This window comes from Lipophrys pholis (genome assembly GCF_963383615.2).
Source record: "Lipophrys pholis genome assembly, chromosome: 19".
Taxonomy (NCBI): Eukaryota; Metazoa; Chordata; class Actinopteri; order Blenniiformes; family Blenniidae; genus Lipophrys; species Lipophrys pholis.
The window spans coordinates 12,250,793-12,266,586 of NC_137647.1; the positions used below are offsets into that span (position 1 = coordinate 12,250,793).

Consider the following 15,794-nt stretch of genomic DNA (forward strand, 5'->3'; position numbering starts at 1 on the left):
ACCACCAGTGTAGCAAAATTAAAGAATGGATGTCAGATAACGATGAAAAAAATAAGACGATATCGAGACTTTTGAATCGTCATTCTCATTCTCTCATCAAGAAATGTCTCCCGGTGTATGGACAGCTGATGTTACGCAATGGTGGTAAGGCCAGTTCATAAAAGTTTTAACCCGCCATTTCAAACATCCGCTGCTATATTTGCCAAAAAAGGACAGAGGAAGTGATGCACGTGCATCAGCTGAGTGGCTCGAACAAAAGAGTGTGAGCAGGGAGTACCGCTGTGGCTGAGACGACAAAGAAGAGAACCACCTACATACCCTCAAACTCAACAAACTGAAAAAAAAAACTGAAACTCAAATATCATTAATTCTGTTTGAAAAGTGAGGCTGACACATAAATGCAAAAACAAAACAAATGAATCACACATTTGAACATGTGCATGATTTAAAAAAAACACATGTTTCCACAGGAATGTTGGTCTGCAAATGTATCGGTTTCAGAATTAGGCAATGATTTAAAAGATGTTGTTTAATGACCATGGTTTGTGTGGACATTTCAAAGGAAACTTAGAAACGAATGCACATAAGAAGGGAAAAAAGTGAGGCCCCAGACTGGACATTGGCTCCTGTGCTGAAAAGCAGTTCCACTTCCTCTTCTTTTGTTTTTCTAACACCACACATATGTAACCCGCCTCTCTTCCTCCTGCAGCCCGTCTTCTCATGGTTGAGTCAAGCTGCCATCTGACCGGGGATTTCCTGGTCAGCTCATTCGAAAGAAACCATCGTCACAGCTTCGCTTCTGTTTCCTGCTTTGTCTCATTATCCATTTTTCCTTCTTCTCTATCTCTGATTTGCAATCAGTCTCCCCTTGTCTTTGACATGCAACCAGAATTGAGCCCTTTGGCAAACACTTCTGGCACCTAATGTGATTGTTGCATTGTTGAGCAGGGAAGACATTTATCAGGACTCTTCCTGTTTCCTAGCACTCACAAGAATCCTGAATCTCATTTGACAAATGTGTTTATTAACCGTTTTACACAATTGCCAACACACAATTCTTGGAACTGCGAATGCAAAACACAGATTCCAACATGAAGTTTTCATGTCATGTAGACGTCTGTTAAAATTCATACTGATATAAACACCAGTGGTCAGACTGCTCCAGAGAGACATTGAGATTAAAATCAATTCATAGACCTGGTTCAGATAAAGTACAGTCAAAGTTACTAAACCTTTACAAAAAGCTTTGCCTAACATACAACTACTGTGATTTTCAATTTCACTGGCGCATGATCAGTGTTTTACCTCGGGTTTGATCCCCACTGCCCCCTAATCCACTTCAGGATTGTATTATGAAGAGCATCCGGCCTAAAACTTGCACCAAGTCAGTAAGGATCCACTGTGGTGACACCAAAACGGAGCAGCGGGAACAAGATCATCAATTCTCAGCTTTTTTTGCCAAACCACGTCGTCCGAGGACTTGATGAAAGGAATCTGTGGTGGAAGCCAAACATGGAGGGATTCTTGATTCAAACAGAAAGGCTTCCACTTCTAAGTTCACGACACAAACAGGATGCTCTTCCTGTTTCTTATCCCGCCGTACGCGAACAAACAACACATCCCAAAGTCCGCCCAGGACTGTGAGAAGGTGTGTGTTGAGTGCTGGCTTACTTCCAAACTGTCCAGAACTATGGACCAATGATGTTACGATCATTCTTTCCTTTTCTATATCATCAATAATACTTTGTTAAACTTACAGCAAAACATGCTCACCACCAGAATTATGGAATTATGTTACCCAGTGTCCTGTACTGTTGCTTTCACATAAAAGCAAGGATGGCGATTTCAGTGGAATTTTCTATATTTACAGATCTGTTTCTAAAAAGAAGACGAGAGAGACTTTTTTTAAAAAAGCTTGTTGAATGTAGTTTTCTCTCTTTGCAATCCCCACTATGTTTTTATATTGTCAGCTCTACATAATGTTGTTAATTTAAAATGCAGCTACACTCCTCGGAGCCAGAAGTTCATCTCGACAATGAGCTCTAATGGTTATTGTAATTACAAGAAAAGGGAAGCAGGGTAAATGGTTTAACGAGTGAAAAAGTCTTGGAAGGAGCAATGGGGATGATTTTAAATAAGAGTTTGAGTTAAGATGAGATAGAAACAATAAAGGAAGGTGAACGTCACAAAACATTACTATTGCGAAACATTTTTATTACTTATCTTAGAAGATGTTATCGTATCAAAACATGATTATTGTTAGCATGACAAGAAAAGTGTGACACACATATTCATGAAAAACTCCAAAACTCGTGTTTATTATCCATACAAAGAACGAAAAGTACAAAATGTTGTATTTGATGAATTACTTTTTTGCTTTAACACTGAAATTAATCTTATGCAATTAGAAAGATATTATGGCCATTTCCCTTTTAAATGTGGGATGAGCAGCACAGCTGAGTATGTGGTCTTAAGTTATATGGTTCATGTCTGTTGAATGAAAACATGATTAAATTGCCAACTTCTCTGGTTTTCATCAGAGTTCAATCATAATATTCACAAAATGAGAGTCATAAAAGTCAAAGGCTGCTTGGTATTGAAGTAGATGTTGTCACATTTTGTCATGAAAGCAATCCACATACTCAACTCTGCTGCTCATCCCACAAATGCACTTGTTGCAGTTGTTTGGTAAAGTTGACTAATATGGGGAGAATGCGGAGAAAACGCTGATAATATCATTCTATTAGAGTGACACTATTTGAAGCGATGTATGACTCAGTATCAGAAACCAGAGCGACAAAATGATGAAGGTTGTCAGATTTTTTTGGTTTTTAAGTTGAAGTTTCTTCAAAATAGATCTGCACACAGATGAATTATGGGATCAAAGCTGAACTCGACTGCTATCGGGGCCTTGCCCTTTTCCCAACGGCATCAATAAACTGAGCTTTAAATTAAAATGCATTTTTAGTGTTTTCGTTCAAAGAAGGAACGTGATCGATTCTGCTAAATTGAACAATACAAGCATTCCCTTTTACAAGCCTACTGTACTCTGCAGCACCTCCGGCAACTCAGATGACATGAGTTGGGAGAGATTATGATAGCTGTCTGCTGCTGCTGTCAAACGCTGACAATATGATGCAAAATTTCACATTATGATTCATCAGTCATGGTAAATGTTTTCTTCTTTTGTCTTAGAAACATTCTCACGGTTGCCTGGAAATCCTTTCTGGCATTTTGATGTGTGAGAATAAAAAAAAAAATGCACTGTCGTTCCAACAGACGCCTCTTCACAGCAACCCTGATGCCTCACAAATGTGAAATTGTAATACAATATACAGTACATGTGCAAGCAGGGAGATCGAGAGGACTGCTTTCCTAAAAGGAGAAATGTGCTCGTTTCATTACGTCGAATTGAATTCTATCAATTAGTTGTTGTTTTTTTTTTATCTTTAATTGAAATCCTTTCATATGATTAGTTGATGTTTTCCTCTATCTGTCTCACCGTATACTGACCTCAACTAACAACAACATTTTTCAGGTGACGCAGGTGATGCGGTCGACAAGTGTGAAACGACAAACCTGCTCTCGATTTTCTCTCCAAAAGGTGTGAAAACTTAAGCATGCTCACAGTTTGACAGAAGCTTCCATCCAAACCACGCGCGCACACACACACACGCACACGCACACGCACACACACGCACACACACACACACACACACACACACACACACACACACACACACACACACACACACACACACACACACACACACACACACACACACACACACACACACCTTCCACAAGCGGAAGCCACATTGAGCATGTAAGACAAATATATACACAGGAAGTGCCTCCCACTCTCTTGCCCCTACTTGCTCTCTCTCTCTCTCTCTCTCTCTCTCTCTCTCTCTCTCTCTCTCTCTCTCTCTCTCTCTCTCTCCCTGCATGTTACTCATGGTAGTGTGTTGCTGAGCAGCAGCCAGTCGTGCTTTTCCCCGCGCCGAGCTCACTCTCTCTTCTCTCATCCTGTGCTGCGACTCCCTCATACATTCTGTTGCTCAGCGGACAGAGGAAGACCTCTCTTCTTTCACTCCTCTCTCCCCTACTTCTCTGTTACTCCCCTTATCACCCTTACTCCTTTTTCCACATTTCGACCCCTTGCTGCCCCCGCCCCTGTGACAGGGGCATTAGTGGGGGTCCCAGCGTGTGTGTGTGTGTTTGAGTGAGTGTGAGTGCTGGGGGGTTCAGTATGGAAGCAGTGGCTTTGTATACGTTCCGTGCCACAGAGAGCGATGAACTCAGTTTCAACAAGGGAGACTTGCTCAAGGTAAGATACTCTTTAACTTTTCTATCTATCTATCTATCTATCTATCTATCTATCTATCTATCTATCTATCTATCTATCTATCTATCTATCTATCTATCTATCTATCTATCTATCTATCTATCTATCTATCTATCTATCTATCTAGTTCTTGGTGCATGTGTAACACAGTAGAGTATCAGAACAGTGGACCAAGTGATCACCCACCTCTCACTTTTCTCTCTCTGCCTCCGCTGTGCTAATTACAACAATTATAACTTTCATGTCTGACAGCTCTCGCCACTCTGTATCCAGGTGCTGCTGCTGCTGCTGCTGCTGCTGCTGCTTATTAAAGAGAGATTAGTGTGAACATCCAGCCATGCTTGAACTTACCTGGTAGACGAGGCTGGTACAGAACAAAGAATCAGCTGTGGAAACTCTTTGGTGGTGTATGAATCTTGTAAATGTTAACCCAATTGAGAGAAACCTTTGAATATTTTATGGTATGAATCTGGCTTTCTTTTCTTGAGTTAAAGATGCAAATAAAACAAAAGCGTTTAAGATGGAGCCAGCAGCTGCTTAGTTTAATTTAGCCTAAAGCCTGGAAACAGGAAGTAGTCTCAAGCTTCACTCGTGAAGATCCCGTTAACAGCTCCTCTAAAACTCGGTAACACGTTGTAGCACATTTGTTTTATACCAACTGAACCAGATGACTAAAAACAGTCATTTTGTTAGTGATTTTTCTTTAATGTTCAGACTTTGTTAGTTGCTGATCACTCCTCTTAGTCAAGACATAACCCGACACATATTGCTTCCTGGCATGGCAGTGGTTAAGACCATCACGTCACAGCAAGCTGGGGTGGGTTTGGACTTTCAAGCTTTGTCCTCACTTTCATATCATTGGACCAAAAGATATATAAAAACCACAAGTCATCCAGCAGTTATGATGTACAGAACATTCTATGAATTCTCTTTCACATCAATCATGATGAACTGCGACGGTACGGCACTTCGAAAGTCTGTCACGTCCTGTGGTTGCTTTGTTTCAAACTCTTTGACCGTTCTGACTTCAATCAAACTTTAATGATCTTTAAATGAACAACCCAGGAGAAGTGGGCCGCTTCAAGGCTTTCAATCTGACTCAGTGAGCTTCTTGTGCAGGGTGCAGCTATCACACTTCCACAAACAAAACCACTCCAATTCAGCCAGGGTTCATTTGCACCAAGTATGAAGTATGTTGGCCCTGAGTTGTGATGAACTGGTGACCTGACCAGGGGTTAACAGCTCCATCCTCCACTACATTGATCCAGGCAGCTGATATAACAGATGACTGGATGGATAGTTCCCCACACAAAAAATGAAAACATGTCATCTTCAGGCAAGCAATTATTCCTTTTGCCAATTTGTTGGCCAAGCAAGGATAACCGTCAATTTAGTGACAACATTCCATCCGTCCACATGAAACTTAACCAGTATCTCTTAAAACTATAGTTGTGATCTGGTCGAACCTTTCAATAGCTTGCATAATGCTTTGTTTTTTTTTCCTCTTCCTGATGGATATCAGGCCAAATGCAGTGTTGAGATTGTTTCTGCACAGCTGGAAATTACCGTAGTAGAAAATTGTCCCTCTAAGACATCTGCAGTAAACCTCAGATTTACAGAGAAAGCGCTGCAGACTGTGGCACCAGCTGTTTGACTGTCATACACAGACAAATCCAGGACTGAGCATACTGGGAGATCATTTTTATAACTGGATTGTGGGTCAGGTCAAACTGTGTGTCTGAGGTAGCTGTCTTTTTTCACCAAGATTGTACTATTTACGGCTGATTTTGTTCTCTGAACGGCATTGAAAGGCATTTTGTGGCTCATATATTCATCTAAAGCTGACTGTAACACGTGGACGAATGCTTCTCATTTCTATAGTCTGCCATGTCTTTTATATAAAGCCGAGTGTCTGTGTGTAAAACGGCCAACATGAGGTTTCCTTATGTTTTGATATAATCAATTAGCAGTTACACTCAGTGTTTATGGTAACTTGTGCGTTTATGGATGCAGTGACGCACTTACACGACCTAAACTGGGACCAACACGAACGCTGCAGAGTTTATGTGCCACACTTTCTCTGCTCCTGCTGGGATAAATGGCTGTCTTGTCTCTCGAGCTCCAACTCTGGTTCAGACTGGGGTCAAACAACACTTTTAAATAAGTTTTCACATTTTTGTTTTTTTCCCCAACTTCCTCTTTAAAGCTTTACATCACTATATTGACTCATAATTTCAATTAAGAAATCACGACCTTTCTAGCCGAAACACTTTCTTTAGGGGACAGATTTTTCACAGCTTGTTGCCAATGTGGACGAGAGCAGAAACGTCTGTGTGTAAATCTACTGGGGTGCATTGTTGTTCGTGTCTAATTGTGCAGCAGCCATGTGGAACTGGATCAATCAGACTGAGTGGAGTGTTGACTCATAAAGAAATGATAAAAATAGCTTCATAGAGGAATAAAAAAGTTGTGAGCTGGAAGACAGTTTGGACAAGTTTTTACTCCCGTGTGATTGGTTTTCCCTGGCAAACCGTGACTAAAGGCTCCTGCAGACGGTTTTAACACTGCTATAACTTTCTTACCTGCACAGAATTCATAAATGTGTGTGTGACAGTAAGTTTGATAGCACGGTGTTGCCCTGCACAGAATTAGAGTTATGACATACTTCAATATTCTGTAAATCATTTACGGTCCGTGCTATCAGGAAGGAAACAAAGTGAACTGAGCATAAACTCTCCACTGTGGTAGCATTTATGTTCTTGGACAACGTTAGTACGATAGTCAAGTCATTTTCCTCCACAGTTCTACTGTTTGCTCTGAATTTTGAATATATATTTTTATATTTTTTAGTAACAACATTGACTACTTGTCAGATTGGACCTCTTTCCAGCCTCATTAAATATTTTGAGTCCAGTTTTTGCAGTCAGCTGCCATATTTGTGTTGTACATTTTGTTTTAATTTCAACACTCAATACCTACATTTCATAAAAAACACAATTAGATGTTATTCATATGTAAAAGAAATTTCTTGGAGCAACCGGCTGACCTAATTACATCGTATTCCACAACTTATACTAAAAATAAATCTCTGAATAGCCATATAGGCAAAAATTTTCACTGGATGTGTTAATGTTCTGCAAAAACAGGGTTTCCATCAGAAAATAATGCTCTGTAGTTGTAGTTGATGGCTGAATGTGGGCACGCATTGTTGTTTCCCCATTTTGAGGGTTAATTATGTAATTGTTAAAATTTATCAGTAGCAGAGTTAGTCAGAGCTGAATCATTGTGGTGATGGTTGTGTCCAAACGTCAACAATTTTCTGTATACAGATTTGAAAGGATCTTATATAAGAGCATAATTTAGAATGCGTGCCCCACATGAATAATTCACATCTAATATTGGACATGTTCAACATTCAAAACAGCTGGATCAAGCAGTGCTGTAAGATACAGTGAGGTGTGTTACTCTTATTTAACAGCTTCACTTCCTCAATTCTTAAAAATAAGAAAACAATTTAAAAGTAGACATGAAGGCTGAGTTTTCTCTTCAAGTTGAGATCTTGTGCAGTTCTCTGAAAAAAGTTCGATAAAAGTTATCCAACTAAAATGTTTGGGATTTTTCTCCTCGTAATACTTCATGCATAAATTTTTTTTTAAAATGTCAGTCGCTCCTGGAAACAATAAAATTAAAACAGCATAGCAAGAGACTGATACGTGAAGCGGAAAGGGTGAGGAGCGAGGGTTGGTTTTTTTTTTTTGCTTCAAACTGTGGTTAATAAAGTTAACATCTGTGACTCATATATTCACAGAGCTAAATTAACTGAGGTTATGGAACAGTTGCTTCAATAAATGAGCAGAGAAGAGAAAAAATAAAAAATAAAATCCCCAACTGTGATCCTCCAGATTGCAGGCCATCACGCCGTATTAAAATGTCTGAATCTGTTTCAAGAATCGTTGACGTCCGACACCGAAACCACCAACTTATTAAGAGGGCAATCATTCTGGTCTGTGAGTGAGCTGCCGCTGATGCCATGAAGGGTAAACGATTTCCAACAGGTTTTAAAATGCGTGTACAACTGTGCAGTGAAAAAACTGCAAGCAGCTGATGCATGAAATGAAGTTTAAAGGCGGAGAGGAGAGAGGGCAGAAGTGACCCCGGCGCTCACCATCACAGTAAAGAGAGGGGATTAAACTCATAAAAACATTTTTGTGATGAAGTGGAAAATATTGTATTCACGATGCAATTCGGAGATCAGTATAACAGTCCCAGGCAGTGTGAAAAAGATTTATAAGCCCACGTTCATTTAATTAAGAAGTGCATTGGATTACTTGCTCTTTGAGGATATTGTAACTTAACTACAATAGATACATAAAATCTACTTTCTGACTTCAAGACTACTATAGTAGAATTTTGTTTAAATGCCTTGCATTTTTATGACATATAATATCTTTCTTTTAACAAAGAAAATTACCATTTTGTATTTACATTTATGGTGGGATTTATAAATAACTTATTTCTTATTTTATAAAATTGATTTAAACATAAATGTCAGTAAATGGGCTCAAATCAAAGCAATTAAATAAGGTTTAAAAGTAACTACTTGTACTTTTCCTTCAGTATCTGTACAACTGCTCATCCCATACCGAAGTTTTGTGAAAACAATGTGGCGAAGGCACAAAAGAGCGAGGCGGCTCAGCTCTGTCTGGGAGATAAGGTATATAAGAGGTTTATGAAAATGTGTCACTGCGGGCCGGGCAGAATAAACAAAACAACATCCTAAAATATCAAAATGACAAGGCACGTCACAGCTGGATTAGAATACAAAAATGACGAAAGAACATAAGCTGAGCATCAGGCAGTGAGACCAGAGAGAAACAAACAGGTGAGTATTAAAGTGGGAAGCTATCGCCGTCTCTCATAATTACAGACTGTCTTCTGCCGCCCTTGTTGTCTCATGAGCTTTTCTAAAAGCTGCCAAAATAATAATAATCATTCTGATTACCAGTCCCGGCTTTATTCAAAATGAAACTGAATCCTGAAGCAAAGCAACCAGAGCAAAAATGAGTAGCTGTCACTTGTTTTTTTTTTTGTTTGTTTGTTTGTTTGTTTGCTGGTTTCCAGCCACTTTCTGTTTTTGCAAGAATCCACTGAAATGTTGTGTTTTCAACAACTAAAAGTGAGCTTTATTTGCAAGTATAAGTCAACTGAACAAGTCAGTCTTCTCTACAGCCGTATACCGTGGTACTCCTTGGACAGGCCACCATTTTATTACAGTGCAAGCACACAGAGACAAAAAAAACCCCACTCATAGTTCCTACTATAAACAATTTAAAGTCATCAATAAAGTTCAAATACATGTTTTTGCTTTGTGGGAGAAAACCCAGGCACGTGTGGAAACTCCACATGAAAAAAAGCCTACAACTGGACTCTATGTGGGGATATTTTCACTGTCAAATCAGACGATATTTGCATGAAATGAAGCAAAGTGTGTCAGTTTTGTTGATTACATAATCATGCTTGTGACATTTAGGTAAAATGGCCAGGTTAAGGTCACTCGTGTCTGCTGGCCATCATGTGTGTGAAGGCTTAATGTGGCATTTTGAACTTGCCAATATCCCCCTCCAATTGGAGTGAATCGAGGGCCACACTTCAATTCAAGGATGGATGAGAGCCGCAGTCCTGGATAATAGAAGCAGGGAGGCCTGGCGAGGCGGCTGATGTACAGCGAGAGAGAGAGGGATGACAGTGGCCTTTCAACTTAAAGTAATAGCCTGCACCAACGTCATTATGGGCAACATTTCACTTCTGTGCGTGTTTGTGTGTGTGTTTGCTTCCAGATCACAAACATGGAGGATGATCCCAACTGGTACACAGCTGAACTCCACAACAGGAAGGGCTTTGTGCCGAAAAACTACATCAACCTGCGGCCGCACGCGTAAGTTGAAAACGCGCCGACACATCTCGGGCTAATCTGCGCGGCAGATGAACACATTTCACACGTCCAGCGCTGTTTTATCTGAGCAGCTCATCAGTGTGAGGATGTGTGCAGCATGCAGCTCCGGGCATTTTGCTGCTCTGCTTTGGACATCTGCACTCCGGCAGAAGGCTGCGATACCCAGAGGGACACACTCACTCCATCCCTTACGTAATCACGCATGATACAGCCGTGTGTATGTGAGTGTGTGTGTGTGTGTGTCTGTGTGTGTTTGTGTTTACAGTGGAGCTGCTGGTACACTCTGTATCTCTATCAAATGGTCAAACACCAGCTGGGCTGTGACAAACACTAAATTGACAACAAAGCCATTCCAGCGGCTCCAACTTGGTATTGAGCACTGACGCACAGTCCAATTGGAGATTGTAAACTCTTCTGGGGCAAGTTTGTTGCTTCTTTGTCTGTTTTCCATATACTGCCTCTTACAGATTTATTTCCGGCGCAACAGAACTTAAAGAAAACAACAATCAATCGTGACCTCACTGAAAGCGTGCTATAATTTGTGCACAGTATTGGATAGGATGCGCTCTCTCTCCTTGTTTGAGTCATCAAATGGACCGTTGTTGCAGGTTCACAAAAGCAGAATGCCATTTATGCGAGGCTTGCATCCAAGCAAGCTGCTCGTCTGAGCAAGACTAATGAGCAAGAGATTGAAATGAAAAAAATGACACTATTACTTACGCTCCGCAGCTGACATCTGAAATACAGCCGTTGGAAATTTCAGTCTATCTTAAAATAACTTCACAAATGTGTGAGCTGTTTGTAGTTTTTTCTGTCGTCGCAACGCTTTCTTTTACTGTCCTGTGAGGATTCATCTACTGTTTCGAGCTGCTGTGATATGCAGAAACATTCTCCTTTCTCAAGTTGGGAGTGTGGAATTGTGCTTGAGCTGCTCCACTAAACAAATACAGTTCATGCATAAACCAGTAACATGACTGACCTCCTTCTTTCTTGCTCACTTAATTTTTCTCTCTTATTCCCCCCCCCCCCCCCCCCCCCCCCCCCCCCCCCCTTGTTTGGCCTCCAGCTGGTTTGCCGGTCGTATATCTCGTGGCGTGGCAGAGAGCCGGCTCAGACACCGGGAGTGTGGAGCTTTCCTTGTCAGGGAGAGCGAGAGTGCTCCTGGAGAGTTTTCCATGTCCGTCAGGTACGGGATTATTACTCACACATGTACACATACTGGAGGATCCTCTTTTGCACTAAACTGCACGTTTGCATTTGTATCCATACAATCGCTCTTACACTCCCATAGCCTCTAATTCCTGCACAAGACACGTTTCCAGCCTCAATCCCTTTGATCTTATGCAGTCTAATTAAATCAGCCGATCTATCCAGACAGATACTGTATGCCTTGTTTGTTCATGAATTCAAGGGTGTTTGTGTTTGTAGTCTACATGATGGTGGCGTGAGATCAGAAGAGGAGGTGGAGGATGAGGGTTAGAGGATAAGGTGTGGGGTGGAGAGTAAGAGGGAGGATCTGCAGCCCCTCTGGCCTGATGTGAGTTAATCCTGTCTGGCACAGCGCGGCATCTGGAGCTGCTGATGGGGAGGATCGGTTGTCTTGTCAGTGGATGGCGGTCAAGAATGCAGCTGAGGCTTGGTGTTCTGCCCTGAGGAGGTTGGGGGGGGGGGGGGTTGTGGGAGGTCCAGAGTTTGTGTTCTTGGTGAAGATCTGAGGTGTTTGTTCCTAAAGAGGCTCCTGGGGCTGTAAGAGAGCCTGGCTCAAATCATTAGTTAGTAGTTGGAATTGTGGGTAGTTCTGTGGTCTGTGGAGCAATTGCCTGGGCACAAAGGGAAAGAAATAGGTTGTCAGTATTAGGAACATCTGAAACAAAAAATTACAAAGGGGGGAGTGAGGGGAAGTGAGGTGTAGCTTGTAAAAAAAAAAGAAAAAAAGAAAAAAGAAAGATTTGCCAAGAGGAAGCAGAGCAGATTTGGATGCGTCTTGTTCTTTTTTAGCTGTTTATAGATGTCTTTCTGGCAGTTGTTGTTGGATGGTGTAGCAGCTTGAAAAATGGGTCAGGTGTTTGTGTGAGTCTGCAGAGCTGGTGTGTGGTTTTTTTCGGGCGCTGACAGGACTCCTGTCAGAGGAGACGTCCTGACAGCAGGAACTGTGGTGACTTTAGTCACAGCTCAGCTCGATCCGGCTCTGACGTCAGCCGGTGGAAAACTGGATCCATCCTCACAGACAGGAACGAAGCCAAGATGAGACTTCTTCTCCGTAAATTGTTGGTGAAGACAGAAGCCGTACAATATAATGCGTCCAGCGTGAAGATGATCTAATAAAGTAACAATAGTATAGTAATATTTGGCTCCCATTTCTTAAAATACAGATCTTGATCAGATGCACGGTGGGTTTTTAAAGACAAAAGACTTTGCAAACAGTGTGATGATATAACGCACTGAAATTGCAAAGATGTGAAAAGTAAAGCCATTCTTTGCTTTAGTCGAAGTACTTGTATTAAAAGCATTACCACAAGGTATAAAAGTAAAAGAGGTCATTTGAAGAAGATTCCTATGTCCCTTCTGTTCTTCAGTCTAATAACTTCCCAAAAAGGTTTATTCTCTGAATCTGTTCTGTCATCGCTCCCAGTTCTCCTTGTCACGAACATCCCATTCAAGAGGCACCATTTTACTGTGGCTTTTTCTTTTTCAGTCTTTTTTTTTTCTTTCCGCATTTTGTGCAACAGTATAGAAAAATGCATCATCAAGGCAGCAGCAAACAGAACGACCGTCAGCTTTGTTTAAAAGAAGTCCGTTTTTTTTCTCCAGCTTGAGTTTGTAAGAAAAAGAAAAGGAAAAGAAAAACGGCTACTGCATGTCTGACTGTGAACATACAAAGCAGGTTTGATCAGAAATCGATTCAGGGCCTAAAGTAGAATAAAAAAAAAGTATTTGTTTGTTGTTAGTTCAAATGTGTTAAAAAAAACTAACGAAACTGTGTCACACCTATTATATATATTCAGACCCCCGTGATCCCCTTTGACTTTGCTATCACTGTGAATATGCCTTTCTCTGGCTTTATTTTTCACCACAAATCTAATTAACCATCCAAAAAGATTTGCTGCATTATTTAACGCTGTGCTCTGCCTTGTCCTTCAAACTGAGGACGCGCTGACCCTCATTCTCTGCAGGTTTTACTTTGTTCACAAATTACACTGCCTCATACAGCTGCCCTCCAAATAAAGTAAAGCGTCTGTTTAGCCCCTCGAATGAAAATATCCGAGGTAAATTCCATTATTAAACTTTAATAAATATAGTTTGGGGGTAAACACGGTTCAGAGTATAAAATCAATAAATTCAACAAATCCTTATGTGTTGTGAATTGAACAATTGTTTTGACCACGCAAAGCCTTTATTTTATTTTAATTTTTTTTTAAACTCACCGTTTGCTACTTAATACTTTTTGAAAGCTGGAATATGTGGCAGGCCACAAGCTGCAGACGATGTCAGTGGGACTGTCCCAATGGGTAATTTAGTAGCTTATTTTTGGAGAGTGACGCGAAGCGGTGCCAAGCTCGAGTCTTACGCCGAGAGATGAGGGATCCATTTTGCCTCGCCGGCCGTTTTCCCCTTCTCTTTGACTCAGCAGTAGATGTCCCCGAAGGACACAGTCAGTCTTCGCTGCCATGTTAGATCTGTATAACTGCTCTCAATTAGGAGGTTGTATTTCTTTCTGGGGGGGGGGGGTACGCTCACATTGCTGCAGAGAAGACGTGACTTTCACCGATTTTCCAGTGGAAATTCTTACTTCCTTTCCACACAACCAATATCAGTTACGCCACCTCCATGAGTCGCTGAAAGCAACAACTGTGTCTCTGTGAGTCATCAAAAGACATTCTAGGAATCATAACTGAAGCGAAGACAGACCCCACTCAAGAATCAACAACATGTCAAGGTGTAACTCACCTTCATCACTTTGCACGTGGTGTTTTTTATTTTGTTCGTCCCCGGCTTCTTGCAATCCACACAGAATTTATATTTCTCTCTTGCTTCTTAGTATGAGCGGATGTGACCTTCTTTTACCGTTCCCACAGTAGATTTTTATGATGTGGTCAAGCTTGTTTCTCTCTCCGTTACCGTGCAGTCACAAAGCTATGCACGTACACTCACACACGCATGCATGCATGTACACAATTGGTTTTCCTGTGGCCTTTATCTCATAGGAAGTGAAGTTCATGTAAAACAAAAGGCATTTTTGTTGCCTGAGCAAGTTGCTTGTATGAAACAGATGTTGGGCAACAACAACTTTTGGAGTATCAATTCAGGTGCAATTCACGTGAATTGATTTATACACTCTGTGTACTTTTAATCTTATGTGTACGGCCTAACTATGCATTTGTTAATAAGTCGTTATTGAACAAATGATCAAAACACATATATATATTTAAGATTAGATTAAATTTCCTTTTTTTTCTCTTCCTCTGTGGTTATCAAATCAAACTGGTGGAGATCATGCACATTTAGCATGATTGGCTACCCCATTTACCCCATTTTCACCAGAAATACAGGAATACTGAAATGAAATGTAACTCAGATGTATTTTCACAAGGTATTTAAACCCTGTGTCCTCACTCTTGTTCTTGACTTGTAGAAAAACACGTACCTCAATTTTTCATTGAGCCAATCCAATGTAGAACAAGCCCCTCTAATTTTAATTTCAACGCCCCTCTGTTTTGTTTTTGTTTTGAAAGCTTTATTTTCCCTTGTCGTTCATGATCGTGTGGGTAACCATTGGATGTGTTGTAAAATCAAAATTTGACTCAATATCGTCAGTCAAAACATAGAACAATCCAAAGAACTTGACTGTTTGATTGCAGAAACAGCATCTAAGCAAAATCGACTTTGTTTTACACAAATGTGATATCTTTAAGTGTTGCACCCTTATTAATGCCATTCAAGTGAACTTCAATGCTATCATTTCATCTTATTAAAAAAAATGTATGTACAAGTCAACATTTCCAGTTGCAAAACAAATCACCAAACAGTGCTATAGAAAGTTAAAACGGGTCACTATCTCTGACTCAGCTGACAGAGCTGCATTGCTCCAGCTAATAACTGCTAGTACTATGCTGTGTTGATTTGAGAGGTTTCACACATGCTCGTGAAAAAAAACAACAACAAAAAAACAGTTTCTCTGTTGCTCGGGCATTTCGGTGTGTTTGCTGCCGTTTTGACAAGCCCTCGCTGATCACTGACTCATGCCTCCTCTGGCTGATGGCTCATCCACTAAGTGCTGAATCGGGCTTTTCATTCAGCTTCCTTGTCATCGGTCACCATTAGTCTGTTATCAGGGACATTACTCCCAGAGAAGAACCATTAAAGGGAACTGACCCTGTGGGCAATATGCTTATTTTACAGCTACATGATCGTCTCTGAGCTTAGGAACACACACACACGCACACGCACACACGCACACACACACACACACACCCACACACACACGCAGAGCGG

General features: G+C 40.9%; 1 protein-coding gene across 1 annotated transcript in view; it reads left to right on the forward strand.

The window, feature by feature from the left end:
• Positions 1-3,957: 3,957 nt before the first annotated feature.
• Positions 3,958-15,794, forward strand: part of grapa (GRB2 related adaptor protein a) — a 33,688-nt gene continuing 21,851 nt past the window's right edge. Inside the window, exons 1-3 of the mRNA XM_080487477.1 lie at positions 3,958-4,330; positions 10,186-10,283; positions 11,368-11,487. Coding sequence (XP_080343603.1) covers positions 4,253-4,330; positions 10,186-10,283; positions 11,368-11,487 — 296 coding nt within the window. The 5' untranslated portion in view covers positions 3,958-4,252. The remainder of the gene's footprint in view (positions 4,331-10,185; positions 10,284-11,367; positions 11,488-15,794) is intronic.